Genomic DNA, 21,878 nt, shown 5'->3' with positions numbered 1-21,878 from the left:
ATTGCCATTCGGCTACGCCGGCTGCTGAGTAAAATATAGCACGCACCTATTATTATTGGTATTATTTTTAACCGTCGCCTCATCTCTCAAGAAGGACGGATATCAAGTCGTCTGTATGTTTTTTTTTATTTTTTTTAATGTTTGTTCCTCGATATCTCCGTCGCTTCTGGACCGATTTTGAAAAAAATTTTTTTGATTGAATGTATATGCATACAGATTGGTCCCATTTTTCTCAGAACCCAGTTCTGAAGATGGGATCCTGGAGAAATCGAGGAAACTCCTCGAATCTGAAAGGCATACATATGCTGATTTTTGTGTTTTTAAAGGAACAGCATGCATTTGGGTACGGAAAAGTGACATTTGGTGCAGTGGAACTGCTGATGATGGCCAGAACGGAACTCTTCAAATCTGAACGGCACGCTTATAGTGACTTTGGTATTTTTATAAGAACAGCATGCACTTTCGTCCAGAACAGTGACATTTGGTGCAGTGGAATTGCTGATGATGGTCAGAACCGAACTCCTCAAATCTGAACGGCACGCTTATAGTGACTTTGGTATTTTAATAAGAACAGCATGCACTTTCGTCCAGAACAGTGACATTTGGTGCAGTGGAACTGCTGATGATGGCCAGAACTTAAACTCCTCAAACCTGAACGGCACGCTTATAGTGACTTTGCCATTTTTAGGGTTCCGTAGTCAACTAGGAACCCTTATAGTTTCGCCATGTCTGTCTGTCCGTCCGTCCGTCCGTCCGCGGATAATCTCAGTAACCGTTAGCACTAGAAAGCTGAAATTTGGTACCAATATGTATATCAATCACGCCAACAAAGTGCAAAAATGAAAAATGGAAAAAAAATGTTTTATTAGGGTACCCCCCCCCCTACATGTAAAGTGGGGGCTGATATTTTTTTTTATTCCAACCCCAACGTGTGATATATTGTTGGATAGGTATTTAACAATGAATAAGGGTTCACTAAGATCGTTTTTTGATAATATTAATATTTTCGGAAATAATCGCTCCTAAAGGAAAAACAAGTGCGTCCCCCCCCCTCTAACTTTTGAACCATATGTTTAAAAAATATAAAAAAAATCACAAAAGTAGAACTTTATAAAGACTTTCTAGGAAAATTATTTTAATTTTGATAGGTTTAGTAGTTTTTGAGAAAAATACGGAAAACTACGGAACCCTACACTGAGCGTGGCCCGACACGCTCTTGGCCGATTTTTTATAAGAACAGCATGCGCTTACGTCTAGAACAGTGACATTTGGTACAGTGGAACTGCTGATGATGGTCAGAACCAAATCTGAACGGCACGCTTATAGTGACTTTGGTATTTTTATAAGAACAGCATGCACTTACGTCCAGAACAGTAACATTTGGTGCAGTGGAACTGCTGATGATAGTCAGAACCGAACTCCTCAAATCTGAACGGCACACTCATAGTGACTTTGGTATTTTTGGAAGAAAAGCTTGCATTTAAGTCCAAAACAGTGACATTTATTTAGTTATGTTTGTTAAGCATATTGAGTTTTCAAGTCAAAGTTTGTCAAGCTTCGATTTCTTATAATGTAATCGGATTCATGAGGAATTGAGGAAACTCCTCAAACCTTAACGTTATACGTATATTCATTTGTGTTGCCATCTAATAATTGAAGCATTAAAAGCAGTTTTAAAAAATACTTACACATTTCTACATAATCCAACATTCACAAGTAGCTTTCACCAGAAACCGAAAGGCGACGGTTTTTTTTCTTAAAAATTATGTTGAGCCGTTTTATTATGAGTCCTGTGGCACATTGTTGTTTATATACCAAATGTTTAAACTCCAGTTTTAAGTAGGTAACATGAATAACAAATTATTTAGTTTCACTAATCAAATTGATTGCTCTATAAATTGATATAATCTGTCAAACAAGTCTGTCAGTAAATAAGAACAAAGAAAACTATAGGTATCCTTTTCTATAGCACCCTAAAGAAAAGGACGCGTGGTGACCTGGTGACGTCTTAGAAAAGTTACTTCGTTGGGTTAGTATCGACACAGATCGACTAGTGAGGTAGTTTATCGATACAATATGTTCGAGAACAGCATATTAATGCAAGTTAAAATAAATCATGTAAATAAAATTGTTATTTGTTATACACACTGTTTTTATTGAATTCTGTTAACTTTAAGGGAAGGTCAAATGAATTTAATGTCTCTAAGAAACTTAACTCTTACGGTTATCGAGTTATTAAAAAAATAAAGATAATTACTGAACATGTGTGTGACTGCCTTTACCAAAGATAATTACTGAACACGTGTGTGACCAATTCCTAATGTTTTTTGTTTTGACATGTGCAGTCAATCACTTGACACTAACTTGAATGTTATTCGTAAGGGTCTCTCACACTAATAAATTCATTTAGGTACATATAGGTATACATCAGGGTGGCAAACGGCCTCCGCGCGGTTAGTACGTGTGCTCGCCGCTACGTACTCGCTCTATCCGCGACACATGCAAGCGGATGTGAATGAACAAGATTTAAGCTAGGAACATACTACGCGGACGTCCGTCGTAAAACGACCGCGACCGCGACCTATCAGTGTGCACGGAACAAAACATCCAGAGAGCCAGATTTCGATCGGACGTCCGTGCGCTCAAGGCCACGTCCGCGTCCGTCGACCGATAGTTTGCACGGTTATGTGTATTTCCATTGTCCAGATTCCCGTCCGCGGTCGATTTACGACGGACGTCCGCGTAGTGTGTTCCTAGCTTCAAGCTAGGAACATACTACGCGGACGTCCGTCGTAAATCGACCGCGACCGCGACCGATCAGTGTGCACGGAACAAAACATCCAGCGAGCCAGATTTCGATCGGACGTCCAGGCCACGGCCACGTCCGTCGACCGATAGTTTGCACGGTTATGTGTATTTCCATTGTCCAGATTCCCGTCCGCGGTCGATTTACGACGGACGTCCGCGTAGTATGTTCCTAGCTTTAGTCGCGGCCCCGCGCCCCGCGCCCCTACCTACCTATACTAGTACCTATTCTACGCATCACATTTGCACTGACCTTGAGAGGCCCGAGCCCCTCAAGAATGAGTTGGTTTATTAAAATTTAAAGCACTCGAAAGCAGGCGCGTAGTTAATTAGAAATGTGGGAAAAAAACCGTCGTCGGTGTCGTTTTTCCTTTCGTGTATGATATCTATTTCAATGTATAAATATGGAAATGTATATTATTAAGTAAACAAATACATATATATACATAGTTGCATGCTTTATCTCTACTAACAATAGTATTCACATAAGACACAACATGTAAACAGTTACCTATCAACCAGTAAGGATTAAAGTTAGAACTGAGCGCAGCGCCAACAAACTGGTTATTCCCGTTTGGCGCATTAATTGTACAGCATAAGTGTAATTGTTTATTATGAATAAATAAATAATAATAATAAAAAAAAACATGTACTTAATATAAAAAATAAAAGGTAATGTAGCTAGGTATTTGACAAAACATTTTCTAGAGTAATATTGTCTTCGGTTACCACGATAGTTACTCATGAAATAAAATTATGAAAACGGATTAATTAACGTTTCCATAGTTTTATTTCATTGTCTAGAGTAATTTTTACTCATGAAATTGAGAAAAACACCGAAATTAGTTATTTACTGAAACTTGACGTTCACATGTTCATTGTAATATGCCTACTTGAAAAATAAATATTTCATTTTCATTTCATTTCAACACATAATTACTATTATCTGTTATGGCCTTATGGCTGCCGGCCAGATGAGCCATTTTTTTTAAAGTTGTTCACCCCTGTTCTTTTGTAACATGAGTGTTTTTTACGCGATTCATACTCAGAATCTCAAGGTCTTTCGATCCTGCCTGATAGGAAGTAAAAAAAATGTCTTAAGATATCCATACATTTTTCAAACCTTCCATTCCGTTACTGCCATACAAAACGTATGAAAAAAAAACCGGCCGGGTTCCGTAGTTTTCCGTATTTTTCTCAAAAACTACTGAACCCATCAAGTTCAAAATAATTTTCCTAGAAAGTCTTTATAAAGTTCTACTTTTGTAATTTTTTTCATAATTTTTAAACATATGGTTCAAAAGTTAGGGGGGGGGGGGGGAACGCACTTTTTTTCCTTTAGGAGCGATTATTTCCGAAAATATTAACATTATCAGAAAACGATCTTAGTAAACCCTTATTCATTTTTAAATACCTATCCAACAATTTATCACACGTTGAGGTTGGAATGAAAAAAAATATCAGCCCCTACTTTACATGTAGGGGGGTACCCTAATAAAACATTTTTTTCCATTTTTTATTTTTGCACTTTGTTGGCGTGATTGATATACATATTAGTACCAAATTTCAGCTTTCTAGTGCTTACGGTTACTGAGATTATCCGCGGACGGACGGACGGACGGACGGACGGACAGACAGACATGGCGAAACTATAAAGGTTCCTAGTCGACTACGGAACCCTAAAAATGGTAACGGAATGGGAAAAAATTTGGGAGACTTTTTTTTCCTATTGGGAGTGAAAGAGCTCACGATTCTGAGTGGAAACCACATAAAAATTTCCAAATTATAAAAAAGTCGGGTGGACGTACAACTTTGACAAAAATAAAAATGTCCCAGATAACAGTTCTAATCAACATTCAACAATTAAAATGATTTATTAATAATGAAGAACTAACACGATAAGGTAGGCAAGCACGAATTCAAATTTGTGATTTTTGTGTTTATTGCCATCGCGCAGTCGGGGGCGGTGCCGCTCGGTCGCATCAGAAGTCCGAAACTAGAGAAATATAGAGAGCGCTCGATCGCGAGTAGCTACTTGCGCCGGCGGCGGACGCGGTTGTGTGCGTGCGCCACGCGCACGCACACAGGGCCTCTCTATGGGTTCCACCCCCGTCATGGTCCAAGAGCTGGCAGGATTTTGGAGTAGGTCCTTGAGGCAACCTGGAAAGGTGCTCAGATGCTTCTCTGATCATAGCCAACATCAGGTCTGCAAGTCTGGCAGCTAGGGAGCGGGGCTTTATCGAGCTATGAATTTTTAAAGATTTAATTTTTTGAGGCCCAAAAAAGGTGTTTGAGGCAACCTGGAATTATTAAAAAGTGAAAATAGAGTTCCTCAGAAGTCGCATAGTATTTATGCCAGATCATTTGGCCGGGTCCTTCACCGTGCCAGAACGGTACAAAGTGGTAAAAAAAAATTCCAAAAAAGGTTCTTGAGGCAGTCTGTCATTTTTACCAGTGAAAGATGAGGGTCTAAATAGCCATGGAAAAATAATGCCATGACACGAGGTGGGGTCCGTACCCTGCCATTCGATCTTGAAAGTCAATTTTTTAGTTTTTCGTAAATAACTCGTAAACTGTGGCCCACAGCAAAAAAATATGTTAAACAGAAAATATCTACATAAAATTTCCTACAAGAAAGGTTATGTACGTTTTTTCGATAGGATCAATATATAAATGGATAATTTAGTAAGAAAGTTTTTTTTAATCGATTACATGCTCCGTTTTTCGTCAATACCTCGTAAACGGTGGCCCACAGCAATAAATTATGTTAAACAGAAAATATCTACATAAAATTTCCTATAAGAAAGATTATATAACTTTTTTCGCTAGGATAAATTTTTTAGTTGGAAAGTATTTTTAAATAGATATTTGGGCCGTTTTTTGTTGATAACTCAAAAACGGTGGCTCACAGCCAAAAATAATGTTAGACAGAATTAATCTACATAATATTTCCTACAAGAAAGGTTGTATACGTTTTTTCGCTAGAATCAGTATTTTAGTTGGAAAGTATTTTTAAATACATTTCATGGGCAGTTTTTTGTTAATAACTCGAAATCGGTGGCTCACAGCCAAAAATAATGTTACACATAATTAATCTACATAATATTTCCCACAAGAAAGGTTCTATAACATTTTTCGCTAGAAACAATATTTTAGTTGGAAAGTATTTTTAAATAGATTACATGGGCCGTTTTTTTTAATAACTCGAAATCGGTGGCTCACAGCCAAAACTAATGTTACACAAAATTAATCTACATAATATTTCCTACAAGAAGGGTTCTATAACATTTTTCGCTAGAAACAATATTTTAGTTCGAAAGTATTTTTAAATAGATTTCATGGGCCGTTTTTTGTTAATAACTCGAAATCGGTGGCCCACAGCCAAAACTAATGTTACACAGAATTAATCTTCATAATATTTCCTACAAGAAAGGTTCTATAATAGTTTTCGCTAGGATCAATAGTTTAGTTGGGAAGTATTTTTAAATAGATTTCATGGGCTGTTTTTTGTAAATACCTCGTAAAAGGTGGCCTTCAGCTAAATAAAATGTTCACGAGAAAAAAATCTACCTAAGATTTCCTACAAGAAAGGTTCTATACGTTTTTTCGCTAGAATCAATATTTTAGTTGGAAAGTATTTTTAAATGGGCCGCTTTTTGTTGATAACTCAAAAACGGTGGCTCACAGCAAAAAATAATGGTATACAGAATTAATCGTCATAATATTTCCTACAAGAAAGGTTCTATAATATTTTTCGCTAAGATCAATATTTTAGTTGGAAAATATTTTTAAATAGATTTCATGGGCCGTTTTTTGTAACGGTGGCCCACAGCTAAATAAAATGTTCGCGAGAATAAAATCTACATAAAATTTCCTATAAGAAAGGTTCTTTCTATACGTTTTTTCGCTAGGATCAGTATTTTAGTTGGAAAGTATTTTGAAATAGATTACATGGGCCGCTTTTTGTTAATAACATCAAAAACGGTGCCCCATTACCACAAATAATATTAAACCAATGCTGCATAATTTGCTTAAGAGTACATCGTTATCTACGCGATCAAAGGCTTTTTTGAAATCAAAGTACAGCACGTCCACCTGCATCCCTCTATCTAAGTAGCGCGAAACGGAATCAACCAAGGTTAAGAGGCCTTATTCCTAAAGAAGAGCGTTTTTTGCAAAATGTAACATTTTTCATTCAAAACTATAAAGAAACTATACTTAAGTGATTATTAAAAAACTGATAATGATCCTAAAAGAACATATCCTAAGCTAGTTAATCATAATATAATATTTTAAAATATGTCTTTTTATACTTAAAACAAATCAGTTTTTTCGGTAGAAGTTTTCAAATTTCGTAGTGGGATCACTCATTTAGAATCGTGATTGTGCTGTTAAATATGTTAATATCTGGGCAACCGAGCTTCGCTCGGTTCTGTTTCGTATCCTTGACATGTGTCGCCATCTAGTTCAAAAATGAATAGTACCTACATCGAGCGAAAGAATTCTCAGCCTTAACAACACAACTACTCCACACGAGATGGCGCGCATTTCGCCACAAAAACTCAAATAGTGTATTTTTCTATTCGTTTTAGCCTTGACCTGTGTCGCCATCTAGTGTTTGCAATAAATAGTACTTACATCGACCGAAAGAATTCTGTCTTAACAGTACAACTACTGCACACGAGATGGCGCGCGAAGAAAAACTCATGAAAACTCGAAAATTCGCGTTTTCCGGGACCTAAGGATAAGTTAGACCGATTTTTCACCCCCAAAAACCCCCACATAACAAATTTCTGCGAAATCGTTAGAGCGGTTTCCGAGATCGTCAGTGTAAATAAATATATATATAAATAAATAAATAAATATACAAGAATTGCTCGTTTAAAAGTATAAGATTTGGGGTAATAAATGATCTATCATAATCCTATTTGTTATATCCAGCACGGGAAGCATGGTCGCGCGATAGACGATAAAATATCAGGCCGTCCGGATATCGCACTTACAAATAGTGCGATAGGGACGGCCTGCTATTTTATCGTCTATCGCGCGACCATGCTCCCCGTGCTGTACGAGGTAATCATAGTTTGACATTTTAAGATTTATTTAAAACGGTGGATAAATTTAAATAACCTTCCGTATCTTCCCCATTTTTTCGATAAAAAGAGGTTTACATTATGTATTTTTCCTGCGATTCCTGCATTTATTGTAACTCTTAAATAATATTATCCTAAACTAGAACTTCTTGTTGACATATAAGAAAAAAAATATACATATAGGACATACCTTTCTGTCGACAGACATTTTTTTAAAGCACCTAAAATTCGAATAAAATACACTGTGTTGATACGGGCCCGCTCAGTCTGCGCCGAGCGCTCGTAGACAACGGACTTGCGTTCGATCGTCCGGCGCTCCTTGCTTTCGTAAGTAGCTAGATAGTTCCGAGAAATGCTGTATACTGCGACTTAACAAATCTTGATCCCGTGGGTGGCAAACAGGCATACGGTCTTATATATAGCTGCAACCCCACTGATTTCTAACCTCTCCCTATATCTGGAGAACGGCTAAACCGATTTCGACGGTCAAAGTGTCTTTGTATAGAGGAAGCGGGGAGACGTGTGGGAAAAATATGGAATCTAGTCTGCGACTCTTGGGTCAAAAAATGTTGGACGGCCTGGCTAAACGGGGGGAGATATTGGGGGGGGCGCTCGACCAAATGTCATAGAGGACCCTGGGCAGTTTTTGAGGCCGCCATTTTTTTTTTCAAACTGGCCGACTTTTTTTTTGTCGATTTTTCAAGTTTATCCTAGAGTGCTCGAATTTTGGTCATAGAATCTCTCTAGGGTCTAGATTAGAATGATATAAAAAAATTTTGAAAAATGCTACAAATGTGAAAAAAAATTCCACTATTTTTGTATGGCAACTTTTAAACCGTAAGAGATAGCCGGGGGGTGCTCGATCAAATGTCATACAGGAGCCCGAGTAGAAAAAAGTTGCATCAAAAAATTTTGGCTCCCACCCGGGCCAAATCCAAGTAATTTCACTGCGGGCATAAAGTGCTCCCATACAATTTCCTTACAAAAGTGTCTTAAACAAGCGTAACCGGCGGGCCGAAGGCCCGACGGTGGAGCTTCGGAGCCGAGCGAAGGCCGAAGGCCGAGCTCCGCGTAGGGCCTAAGGCCCGGAGCGTCCCTGATCGACTCGCCGGCGGTCCGGGAAGTTGGAAAAATACTTTCCAACTAAAATATTGATCCTAGCGAAAAATATTATAGAATCTTTCTTGTAGGAAATATTATGAAGATTAATTCTGTGAAACATTAGTTTTGGCTGTGAGCCACCAATTTCGAGTTATTAACAAAAAACGGCCCATGAAAGCTATTCAAAAATACTTTCCAACTAAAATATTGATTCTAGCGAAAAATGTTATAGAACCTTTCTTGTAGGAAATATTATGTATATTAATTCTGTATAACATTATTTTTGGCTGTGAGCCACCGATTTCGAGTTATTAACAAAAAACGGCCCATGAAATCTATTTAAAAATACTTTCCAACTAAAATATTGATCCTAGCGAAAAATCTTATAGAACCTTTCTTGTAGAAAATATTATGTAGATTAATTCTGTCTAACATTATTTTTGGCTGTGAGCCACGGTTTTTGAGTTATCAACAAAAAACGGCTCAAATATGTATTTAAAAATACTTTCCAACTAAAAAATTGATCCTAGCGAAAAAAGTTATATAACCTTTCTTATAGGAAATTTTATGTAGATATTTTCTGTTTAACATAATTTTTTGCTGTGGGCCACCGTTTACGAGGTATTGACGAAAAACGGAGCATGTAATCGATTAAAAAAAACTTTCTTACTAAATTATCCATTTATATATTGATCCTATCGAAAAAACGTACATAACCTTTCTTGTAGGAAATTTTATGTAGATATTTTCTGTTTAACATATTTTTTTGCTGTGGGCCACCGTTTACGAGTTATTTACGAAAAACTAAAAAAATTACTTTCAAGATCGAATGGCAGGGTACGGACCCCACCTCGTGTCATGGCATTATTTTTCCATGGCTATTTAGACCCTCATCTTTCACTGGTAAAAATGACAGACTGCCTCAAGAACCTTTTTTGGAATTTTTTTTTTACCACTTTGTACCGTTCTGGCACGGTGAAGGACCCGGCCAAATGATCTGGCATAAATACTATGCGACTTCTGAGGAACTCTATTTTCACTTTTAAATAATTCCAGGTTGCCTCAAACACCTTTTTTGGGCCTCAAAAAATTAAATCTTTAAAAATTCATAGCTCGATAAAGCCCCGCTCCCCAGCTGCCAGACTTGCAGACCTGATGTTGGCTATGATCAGAGAAGCATCTGAGCACCTTTCCAGGTTGCCTCAAGGACCTACTCCAAAATCCTGCCAGCTCTCCGTCTATCAGCGCGACGGCGATAAAGATCTAAAAATCTCAAATTTGAATTCGTGCTTCGGTATCGTATCCTCTTAAGGGTTATTCGCCTTCTGAATTTGTTATGAAAGTGCGTGCATTAGTGACGAATCGCTTAGTGGACGCCAGGCTTCACATATTGCTTTTCGTTTTACCAACAACGCCATTTATTCATAAGTTTCATTAACGATACCATGTGGTTACGGAGTGCACACGAGTTGAATACGGCTACGTAACCAGTCTAAAATGTGCCGTCCAGACGCGTAAGAAGATCATGGTTCCGGAGAGCGCCCTTACACTGGTTTTTTGAGCGTATGACTAGCCCGCACTCAAGTGGCTATTCTAATTATATCACGTACGTTATACACACACAGTCACTCCATCTAGTGACGAGAGGTAATAATACTTAGACGACTCAATAACGTTCAATGCGAGTTTGCTGATGTTGTATTCAGTCGTGTAATAAATTTTAGATCACCGGACTAAGGTCCTATGGGACATATTTTTGAGTAAGATGTGTACACCCATATTTTTACACTTGACTGTACATACAAGCGAGTAAAACCTACCGATCCTGTGCAGATAGCTAACTATGCTTTTACTACAATGTTATCTCTCATTTTGTCTTGACGAAACGGTTTTGATGACTTGATAATATCCTAAACTATTCATTGACGTCGACAGGTTACAAGACTTATAAAACTAAAATTCAGTAACTGACCAGTCTAGCTGAGGTTAGTGACGCTGCCTGCTGTCCTGGGTTCGAATCCCGGTAAGGGCATTTATTTGTGGGACGAACACAGATTGTTCCTGAGTCATGGATGTTTTCTATGTAAAGTAAATACTTATAATATATACTTTGTATATTATGTATATCGTATCTGAGTAGTTGAATACCCACACCACAAGCCTACGTGTGCTTTACCGTGGGACTCAGTCAATCTGTGTAAAAACAATAAATAAATAAATAAATAATGGGGACACCTTACACAGATCAACTTAGCCCCAAACTAAGCAAAGCTTGTACTATAAGTGCTAAGCGACGATATACATTACTTAAATATATAAATACATACGTATATACATAGAAAACATCCATGACTCAGGAACAAATATCTGTGATCATCACACAAATAAATGCCCTTACCGGGATTCGAATCCAGGACCGCGGCTCAGCAGGCAGGGTCACTACCGACAGTACCGACTGAGCCAGACCGGTCGCCAATGTCGTAGAATATTATTTAACTTTCATATCTCTATAACTATAGTTATTTACTATCCTAATTCATGCTATATATCCATACTATATACTATACTATATACCTACTGTATAATATTATAAATGGGAAAGTGTGTGTGTCTGTTTGTTTGTCCGTCCTTCACGGCAAAACGGAGCGACGACTTGTCGTGTTTTCTTAAGTGGAGATAGTTGAAGAGATGGAGAGTGACATAGCTACTTTTTGTCTCTTTCTTATGCGAGCAAAGCCGCGGGCAAAAGCTAATTTATAATATATATGTTATTTGTCGTAATCAGATATCGAAAAAGGGCCTTAGTGCGGTACGTATGTTTACGCCGTAAAACCTAGCATTTACGTCTGTATCAATTCACAAAGGTCCTATATGTATAAGCGTCACGTGTGTTGACAGTATCTCAAATTAAGAAACTTTCTGGTTTATAATTTCATATCGCTTGTAGCTAATAAAGGGCGTCGTAAAAGATCATCGACTTCACGCCTATTTCCAAGGCCGAAACCATTAATTTGTATCAAAAAAGAAGTCAAGATCGCCATTGGGCAACATGCAGCAGGTACAATTTTTAATGAGCAGAATTGATGAATAATGGGCATATTAATGATGAGCCTTCACCTCATGTCCGATTGAGCGGTTTACTTCTAAATGTGACAAACAAAGTTAGCTAGTCAATGCCAAATTTTACTTTGACTACATAGCAAGTAGGTAAATGAGATTAGTTATGGTTGACTACATAGTACCTATACGGTGAAAAAAGTAGAGCAGGTAGGCCTTTCAAGAATTAAACAAGAATTACTGACGGGAGCAGCGGTCATCAGAAAAACATTAAGGTGTTAAGAAATCCATAATATACAGAAATCATTAAGATGTTAAAAAGCCTTTTTTGCTTGGCTTACCCAAACTGTGAACTTACTACGGGTTCTATGCCACAGGACGATGATAGTTAACTTGAGCAATCCCTATTTATAATGTCCAAGTTCATTTACAGACATGCTATATTGATAAGCGACCTTTTGTTCTAATTCTAACTTTAATTCCATTGTCAACATCGATAAGTTGTAAGGAGCTTCTGTTTCTAGAACCGGTCCTGATAAAATAACCATCCAAATAAATGAACCTATCTAATTACGTTTACTTCTAATCTTAATCCATTCAACGAAAGATAAAGTTAACTAATGGCTGTTGCTGGGCGTGGAAAAAAATGGTTTTAGACAAGTCATTACAATTTCGTTGAAATTGGCAAAAAAGCTTATTCATATGTATGAAGGAGCGTGACCTTGAAGCGGAGTTCGCCAGTCAAATATTAATTAAATATTTATAACTCGTTTGGTGAGTCCGGCGGCGTCGGCGTGTTGGCGCGGCGACTCCGCGCAGAGACTCGCTAAAACGAACTGGCCAACAAAACGAGTTATGTTGTTTGAGTTTAATGCGTTGTGTGCCTCGGGAGAAAAAAACATGCGAGTGCCCTTTGTGTATCAAGTTGTTTATATCCTACATGGAATTTACTTTGATATCAGAATAGAAAACGGCTACTTATTATTCATGACACATAAGTTCTACGTCCACTGCAAGTGTCTCATCTTTGCCTATTAGCCATCTGAGTTCGACGAAATGGACAGATATAGTATTTTTTTATATGGCAGTAAATTGTGATTCGTGTTGACTTCGTCACATTAAACTAATCCGTAATAACTATAAATAAATAATAATTTGGAACTCTATAAATATCAAATTGAAAATACACATGAAGTCAACTGACTCATATTCTGTAAAAACACTAAAAACAGACTGACTGGAACAGCCACGATAAACGATTTCCAATTAAAAGCAAAAAACGCTTACATTATCCTTAAAAAGCGCCACGTTGTTAGAAACTAACCTACACGTGAGTTAAAAGTACCTATACTACCTAATTCCGCGTAATAGTAATAAAATAACAATAAGTCATTAGTAAAAGTAAACTAAAGCGAATGATGTGACCGTAACCTTGATTACACTTTTTTCAACTCATTAGCAGAGAATGTTACTACCGCTGCAAAAATAACACAAGCGATTCTACATTTTGTGTCAACAGAATCAATCAATGAACGTATGTGTTCATTGCGTGCGTAGTAAACAATGTTGCGTGATATTGTGCATCCGTGCATTTAGCGATTAGTAAATATGTTATAGATACATTAAGACGATACGGTAGGGGTCAATTCTCCATACAAACGCTCTCGACTATTTCCTCCCTGGTTTTTGAAGATAGAGCAATGATTTTTTCAACACAGATTGTTATTATTTTTATCTGTGTCGGACCGTTTTGATTTTTTTGATATTCTGCTTTTAAAAAATTCTAGAGCCAATCAAAAATTTCTAAAAACGGCCTTTTTCATTGTGGCGCAAAAAAAGGTGTGATACTCAAGATTGGTAACAATTAACCAAAAAAGCTAAACGGTCCGACATAGATTATTTCATTGTTATTCAGATTCTCAAATTTCGTTCCGATTGATTAAGTTTTGAAGGAGGAAAGAGTCGAGAGTGGAACCTCGATTTTAAAGAATTTTTGTAAATATCTTTTGACTGAGTTGTTCTTAATGGACAATTTTTTTTCGATAAATCTAGTTAATAACACTTGTATATTTAACTAAAATTCCCAAGTTGAAAGGGGGGCTCCTTTCCATTTTAGCATTTTCGCTACCGTATCCTCTTAACAGATGATACCAAGAATAAAATGGCTCTAAGCGACATAGTAAAAAAACCCAGAGGGACTCAACCCAACCAAAAAGGTACGGAATAATGAAATGAGGAATACGAAATTAATATGTCTATCAGGTTTATTTTATTCTGATGGTTGATCTACCCTGACTGTTGCTAAGAGGCTCCTAGCGGAAGATTTATAGGTATAGATGCTTAAAGATAATCCCATTGTGGATCGTGCTATCGTGCATCGTCTCTTTGTGTGGTCGTTGAGAAATTAACATCTTAACAAACTTGCTTTAAAGACTGCACTTCGAAATGTTAGTATTCCATTCCCGTGATAGCTCTTCACGATGGAAGCATTGTCAAGGAGGAGTCAACATCAACACACAAGATTTGCGAGGCCGAAACATGTATTAGAGGGAGTCAGACCAAATATCTATCAAAAATAGCCGTTTATAACATCTGAATAGTTAGAGTAGACTAGCGGATCTACGGAGTGTGGAGTGGAACGGTGGCCGCGTGACACACGCGACGGACTCGGATGGTGCAATCACACGTTCCGATTGTCACGAGGGACGCCATTAATGACTCAAGTACATTTTATGCACATTTCGAAATTATAGCAGAATACACTTTCATTAACCTTGATTACGTAAAGAGGCCACATTTCGGGCCAAATTAATGTGTTATGTACAACTGGTTGTTTTTAGAAACAGAAAACAGTTGTTTTTTCTCATTTATAAATATTCTTTTTTGCAGAAAGAGCATAGAATGTTATAAATAATTAATTCGCAGGTGACGAAAAGTGCATGTAACGAAAGTTTGTTTATAAGTTAATTTAATTTCATTTATGTGTTTTATTTATCCTTAGTTCTAAGTTTATTTATAGTTGTTATATTGTTTGTTTTTCAATTAGTCATACTTGTTATGGAGATTTTTGGCCAAAAGCTGCACTTTTGGATGGAAGCAAGCCGCTTTGCATGGTGATAGTAGACATCATAGTAAACGATTTTTTCCGAGGATATCGAAATTTCATCCCTTAGGAAACCGAGCGTAGCGAGGTGTTTTATGAAAATAAAAAAAAATCTATCTTTTTATTGTATCGTCCGATGTTGACAAAACGTATCTCAAATAAAAGGTATTGCTTTATGTAATTTAAAAAAAATTTGAAACAAAAATTATTATAAAAAAAGTAAGAAGAAAATTAAAAAAAAAATTACGTCTCGCGCTGAATAACTTCAAAGAATGACAGACAAAATGTACAATGTCGATATATGAGTTTTTTTAAATCAAAAACAGATAAATTCATAGTTGAAAACTCTTTAGTTTCCGCCGCATCAAAATCGGATTAGCATTTTTTAAGATACAACTTGCCAAAGTTGGGAAAATTTGCTTTATATGGCCACTTTGAAATTCCTTTGCCAGAATGTCAGAAATAATATATTTTTCTTACACAGAAAAGTACATAGTGACAGTACAACTCAAAATATAATAAAAAATTCCGAGGATATCATAATTTCATCCCTTAGGACGACGAGCGTAGCGAGGTCTGTTACGAAAACCGAAAAAAAAATCTAATTTTTTTGTACGTCGTCCGATTTTGACAAAACATATTTCAATTGAAAGGTATTGATTTATGTAATTTAAAAAAAATATTGAAAAAAAATGGGAAAAAAATGTAAGATTGTTTTAAAAAAAACTTAAATTTTCGTATCACACTGAATAACTGCAAAAAACGGTAGACACGATGTATAATATCGATATATGAATTTTTAAAATTAAAGACAAATAGATTCATGATTATAAACTAAAAACTGTATCGAAATCGGATCAGTAGTTTTTAAGATAAGAGTTGTCAAAGTTGGCTTAGTTTGTTTATATGGTCGCTTATAAATTCCTTAGCTAGAAAGTCAGAAACATTATATTTTTCTTACAGTTAGAAGTATGCATTTATAATAGACATCATAATAAACAATTTTTTACGAGGATATAAAAATTTCGCCTCTTAGAAAGCCGAGCGTAGCGAGATCTGTTACGAAAAACAAAAAAAAAAGTTTTTTTTATTGGATCGTCTTTCTAAGGGTTTCTAAGGGATGATTTTTTTATATCCTTGGAAATAATCGTTTAATATGATGTCTATTACCAATGCATACTTATAACTGTAAGAAAAATATAATGTTTCTGACTTTCTAGCTAAGGAATTTATAAGCGACCATATAAACAAACTAAGCCAACTTTGACAACTCGTATCTTAAAAACTACTGATCCGATTTCGATTCGGTTTTTAGTTTATAATCATCAATCTATTTGTCTTTAATTTCAAAAATTCATATATCGATATTATACATCGTGTCTACCGTTTTTTGCAGTTATTCAGTGTGATACGAAAATTTAAGTTTTTTTTAAAACAATCTTACATTTTTTTCCCATTTTTTTCAATATTTTTTTTAAATTACATAAATCAATACCTTTCAATTGAAATATGTTTTGTCAAAATCGGACGACGTACAAAAAAATTTGATTTTTTTTTTCGGTTTTCGTAACAGACCTCGCTACGCTCGTCGTCCTAAGGGATGAAATTATGATATCCTCGGAATTTTTTATTTTATTTTGAGTTCTACTGTCACTATGTACTTTTCTGTGTAAGAAAAATATATTATTTCTGACATTCTGGCAAAGGAATTTCAAAGTGGCCATATAAAGCAAATTTTCCCAACTTTGGCAAGTTGTATCTTAAAAAATGCTAATCCGATTTTGATGCGGTCTTTAGTTTTCAACTATGAATTTATCTGTTTTTGATTTAAAAAAACTCATATATCGACATTGTACATTTTGTCTGTCATTCTTTGAAGTTATTCAGTGCGAGACGTAAATTTACTTTTCTTATTTTTTTTTCTAATTTTTTTTATAATATGTTTTTTTTCCCCTGTGTGGTGACGGGTTACATAATTTCACCATACCTTTCTTCCCGTGGGTGTCGATAGAAGGCGACTGTGGGATATGGGTTAAATTGTGGCGTAGGCGAGAGCTGGCAATCTGTCACTGCAATGTACAGTTTCGGAGACTTTCAACCCCTTATTTAAGGAGTGGCAGACTGAAGCTTTATAGTTTCAAGAGCGATCTCTGCTTACAACCTTTATGGGATACAGGTGTGATTGTATGTATGTATGTATATTTTTTTTTCAAATTTCATAAAGCAATACCTTTCATTTGAGATACGTTTTGTCAAAATCGGACGATACAATAAAAAGATAGAATTTTTTTCATTTTCATAAAACACCTCGCTACGCTCGGCTTCCTAAGGGATGAAATTTAGATATCCTCGGAAAAAATCGTTTACTAAGACGTCTACTATCACCATGCAAAGCGGCTTGCTTCCATCTAAAAGTGCAGCTTTTTTTAGGGTTCCGTAGTCAACTAGGAACCCTTATAGTTTCGCCATGTCTGTCTGTCCGTCCGTCCGTCCGCGGATAATCTCAGTAACCGTTAGCACTAGAAAGCTGAAATTTGGTACCAATATGTATATCAATCACGCCAACAAAGTGCAAAAATAAAAAATGGAAGAAAATGTTTTTTTAGGGTACCCCCCCTACATGTAAAGTGGGGGCGGATTTTTTTTTTCATTCCAACCCCAACGTGTGATATATTGTTGGATAGGTATTTAAAAATGAATAAGGGTTTACTAAAATCGTTTTTTGATAATATTAATATTTTCGGAAATAATCGCTCCTAAAGGAAAAAAAAGTGCGTCCCCCCCCTCTAACTTTTGAACCATATGTTTAAAAAATATGAAAAAAATCACAAAAGTAGAACTTTATAAAGACTTTCTAGGAAAATTGTTTTGAACTTGATAGGTTTAGTAGTTTTTGAGAAAAATCAGAAAACTACGGTATGACTGGCCCGACACGCTCTTGGCCGGTTTTTTCATAACTAGTATGGTTCCAATTGTAACGAAATCGAATGGTAAAAATGACCAAATATGTACTTAGTATCGATGTCTTTTGGAGCGCGTAATGTTAAGTAATGCTGGAAAAGTATTGGCAGTGGTCGCCGGTTTCGATTGCCAGATTACATATGACGAAATTGATATTGGTGGACTGTAACTTCCTGGTCTGACGAAATTCGTTTTCAGTTACGCCTAAATAAATCACATATTTCTCGTTGAGTAGGAATATATATCCAAAATTCATCAAATTATTTTGTGTTTATCACTTTTTAGGGTTCCGTAGTCAACTAGGAACCCTTATAGTTTCGCCATGTCTGTCTGTCCGTCCGTCCGTCCGTCCGTCCGTCCGTCCGTCCGTCCGTCCGTCCGCGGATAATCTCAGTAACTGTTAGCACTAGAAAGCTGAAATTTGGTACCAATATGTACATCAATCACGCCAACAAAGTGCAAAAATAAGAAATCGAAAAAAATGTTTTATTAGGGTACCCCCCCTACATGTAAAGTGGGGGCTGATATTTTTTTTCATTCCAACCCCAACGTGTGATATATTGTTGGATAGGTATTAAAAAATGAATAAGGGTTTACTAAGATCGTTTTTTGATAATATTAATATTTTCGGAAATAATCGCTCCTAAAGAAAAAAAAAGTGCGTCCCCCCCCTCTAACTTTTGAACCATATGTTTAAAAAATATGAAAAAAATCACGTAAGTAGAACTTTATAAATACTTTCTAGGAAAATTGTTTTGAACTTGATAGGTTCAGTAGTTTTTGAGAAAAATACGGAAAACTACGGAACCCTACACTGAGCGTGGCCCGACACGCTCTTGGCCGGTTTTTTAGGATTAAATGTTTGGTAGAGATAATTTGACGTAGCGCGGGCCAGTAACTTCCTACGTCAGGATGGGAAAATAACGTTACATAAAGTAAAATCATTGCAAGTTTTCATTCCAATTACATTTTGACAGCAGTTAAGTCATTTAATCGTGTAACAAATTACAATAACAATTTTAAGCTGGCGCCATTTACGCAACGCGATTAGGCGGGGTAAAGGGCTTGCCTATAGACAGGGGTGTCATTCCATTTGCAGTCGAAGGCTCGAAGTACCAGTATAAAGCGGCTTTCGATTACACATAGATGTTACGAATCTCGGCTTTCATTAAACTGGTACCTCGAGCAGTAATCTCGCCTGTGCATGTGAAAAGAGAATATGTAACCAGGCTCCGAATTTCCTTTACTTTCCAATCATACATCAAGTTGGGTATGCCGTCGGGCGTTGCAATTGGAATAGTGCAAAGGTGTTGTTATTATTGGTGAGATTTATTAGTATTTGGATGCCGGAAGTGTGGCGCTGAAGGTCGGAGAGCGCCGAGACGGCCTTGCCGCCGGCTGTGCTACTTTCTCCTCGGCGCAAGCGACGGGCCCACGCGTACGTTACGTTACACTTACGTACAAAACAATGACTTCCATAAGCTCAATTACGGCAATGGAACAGCTGACATAAGTCATATTACCCTTTTCCATATTCTAGTTATTTGTAAACAATCCCAATTACAGGGTCTTCTGGCATTGTGAATAACAAACAAAGCCTTGGTTTCGCAGTGTGCTGACGGCACATTCTCTTTCCATAGTTAAGTATTACTTGTTCAGTTTCGTAATAACTGTTACGACGGGACAATAAACAAAACCATTAAATTCTGTTGTTAAGGGACCTAAATACTATTAACCCGGTTAAACTTAAGGATCCGAATTAAGTAATTAGGTACGTAAATAAGAACAGTAAGAATAATAATTGTATTCGAGTAAAGCGGAAACTCTCTAGGTACAAACACTCTATCAATTACTCAAAGGTAAGTTGGAAGTGATTTCCTAAAAATATTATAACGGGGTCTAACAAAAACGTATGACGTGACTACTAGTGCTATGTTCTGTATTGTGATTTCCTAAAAAATTATAACGGGGTCTAACAAAAACGTATGACGTGACTACTAGTGCTATGTTCTGTAAATCTGTAATATTGATGTAATATCAGCTGCAAAAGTGCATGGAAAATTTATCAATGAATTCATTTATAATTTCTCCATGCAATTTTTCAGCTGATAGTACCTAAAGGTAAAAGCATTACCTAGTATAACTACTTACTCTTTTGTGAAGTAACTACTATGCTGCTAAGTTTAAAAAATAACTGTGTAAATACTCACGTATCTATTATTATATATTTGTTCGCTACTAACAATTTAATCCATGCTTACATAATTGTATATTACATCCATCACTCACAGAGACGTCATCTTACGAGTACCTACCAGTCGCCTAATGTGGCTAGCTCGATCCGAGATGAATAATAAACTTCTGATTTAAATGCGCTCCTTACTAACTGGTCAACTTGGAATACTAATACTCTAAAATACAGGCCTTATTGCATAACTCCTCATAGCTGTCCGATCATTGGCTCTAATACCTACATCTAAGTAGGTCACATTGAATAGCCATGTGGCAACTGTGTCAAATAAGTGCAGTAAATATTTGGTGGAGACGTAACTGATTTTAACAAATAAAGCCAGCACCATAATGTGAATGAATGCTAAAGGTTAAGAGGGCACATTCGAAGACGGCATATTGCGACAGACTAAAGCTTACGATTACGATACTGGAACAAAATGGGTCTCTGTGAGAGCCTCGACCGTTGATTTTAGAAACATAGCGTACCTATTACGTTACACAATTCATCAAATTATTGAAGAGCATTTAAATTTCTTATTAAGTTATTAAGCTTTATTAAAATAGGTATTAATATTCCTATAACAAGGTTGGATCATTTTTGATAAACGATGCAATGAAGAATTATCTGCTGCATTAATCATGCGATTGAACGATCCGTCCTCCAATTAGTCTATTCAGCATGTTATTCAATAACTTGTGCATTTTATCACACTATGTAACCACAATAAAGTTCATAGTCACTCAATAATGTTACCTCAGAGTTGAATCAAATCGATCTTGAATTAAATTTTACTTTCTGCTGCCATGTGACATCTGACCTCTTATAAAAGTAAAAGTAGGTACGTACTGTTGTTGTAGAGCAAGAAAGCGACCCAAGTCTTACCTGGAAGAAAGAAAAAAATATAAATAAATATTACAATCCTAAAATAAGCAGCATAGGAGTTTATGTACCCAATACAAATATACAAGTCACAATGAGGAAGCATACATATCGTCACTACTTTTAAAAAAACTTTATACATATTATGACGATTCTCGATAATTAAAAAAAAAAAGAAAAAGAATATTATGACGATTCTCCTACATTCAACAATATTTTATGATATCGTAAAAAGCTCGTCTTCGCTCGCTTTTGTTAATGAAAGGGCAATCGAAATTCGTTTAATTTAACGCATTTAAGTTTATGACGGCTATGGTGTTTCGTACGGCGCATGAAATGTGCGCGGCGCGAGGTATGCGATGGGCGAATGGTAACCTTCGTAAACGCAATCGAGTGGATTAACTACACCTACGATCCGAGCCGAAGACGTAACTCAGTTTGTATCGTAATAAAGCAAAACGCTATGATATTACACTGATAATTTACTAGAGGTGTAGATTAAAAATGAGTGCCGTAAATATTAGGTACAAGCCATTAGGCTTAAGTTCGCTTTTAAAATATGAGCCTCGCAACGAAATTTAATCGGGTTTGCAACTTTACATTTAAAATGGAGATGATTGGCAGGGCAGAGGGCGGGGGAAGTGGT

General features: G+C 36.4%; 1 protein-coding gene across 5 annotated transcripts in view; it reads right to left on the bottom strand.

Moving 5' to 3' along the window:
- Window positions 1-21,878, bottom strand: part of LOC125235221 (protein TIS11) — a 66,299-nt gene that overhangs the window by 26,269 nt on the left and 18,152 nt on the right. For 2 of the 5 annotated variants that reach the window (XM_048141701.1, XM_048141703.1), the window contains exon 2: window positions 21,200-21,235. The exons of the other annotated variants lie outside the window; for them this stretch is intronic. In XM_048141701.1, the coding sequence (XP_047997658.1) occupies window positions 21,200-21,235 (36 nt within the window). The remainder of the gene's footprint in view (window positions 1-21,199; window positions 21,236-21,878) is intronic. 5 annotated transcript variants of the gene reach the window in all.

The sequence above is a fragment of the Leguminivora glycinivorella genome, chromosome 17 (assembly GCF_023078275.1).
Source record: "Leguminivora glycinivorella isolate SPB_JAAS2020 chromosome 17, LegGlyc_1.1, whole genome shotgun sequence".
Classification (NCBI taxonomy): Eukaryota; Metazoa; Arthropoda; class Insecta; order Lepidoptera; family Tortricidae; genus Leguminivora; species Leguminivora glycinivorella.
Note: the sequence above shows the minus strand (reverse complement) of the source record. Positions and strands in the feature narration are given on the sequence as shown.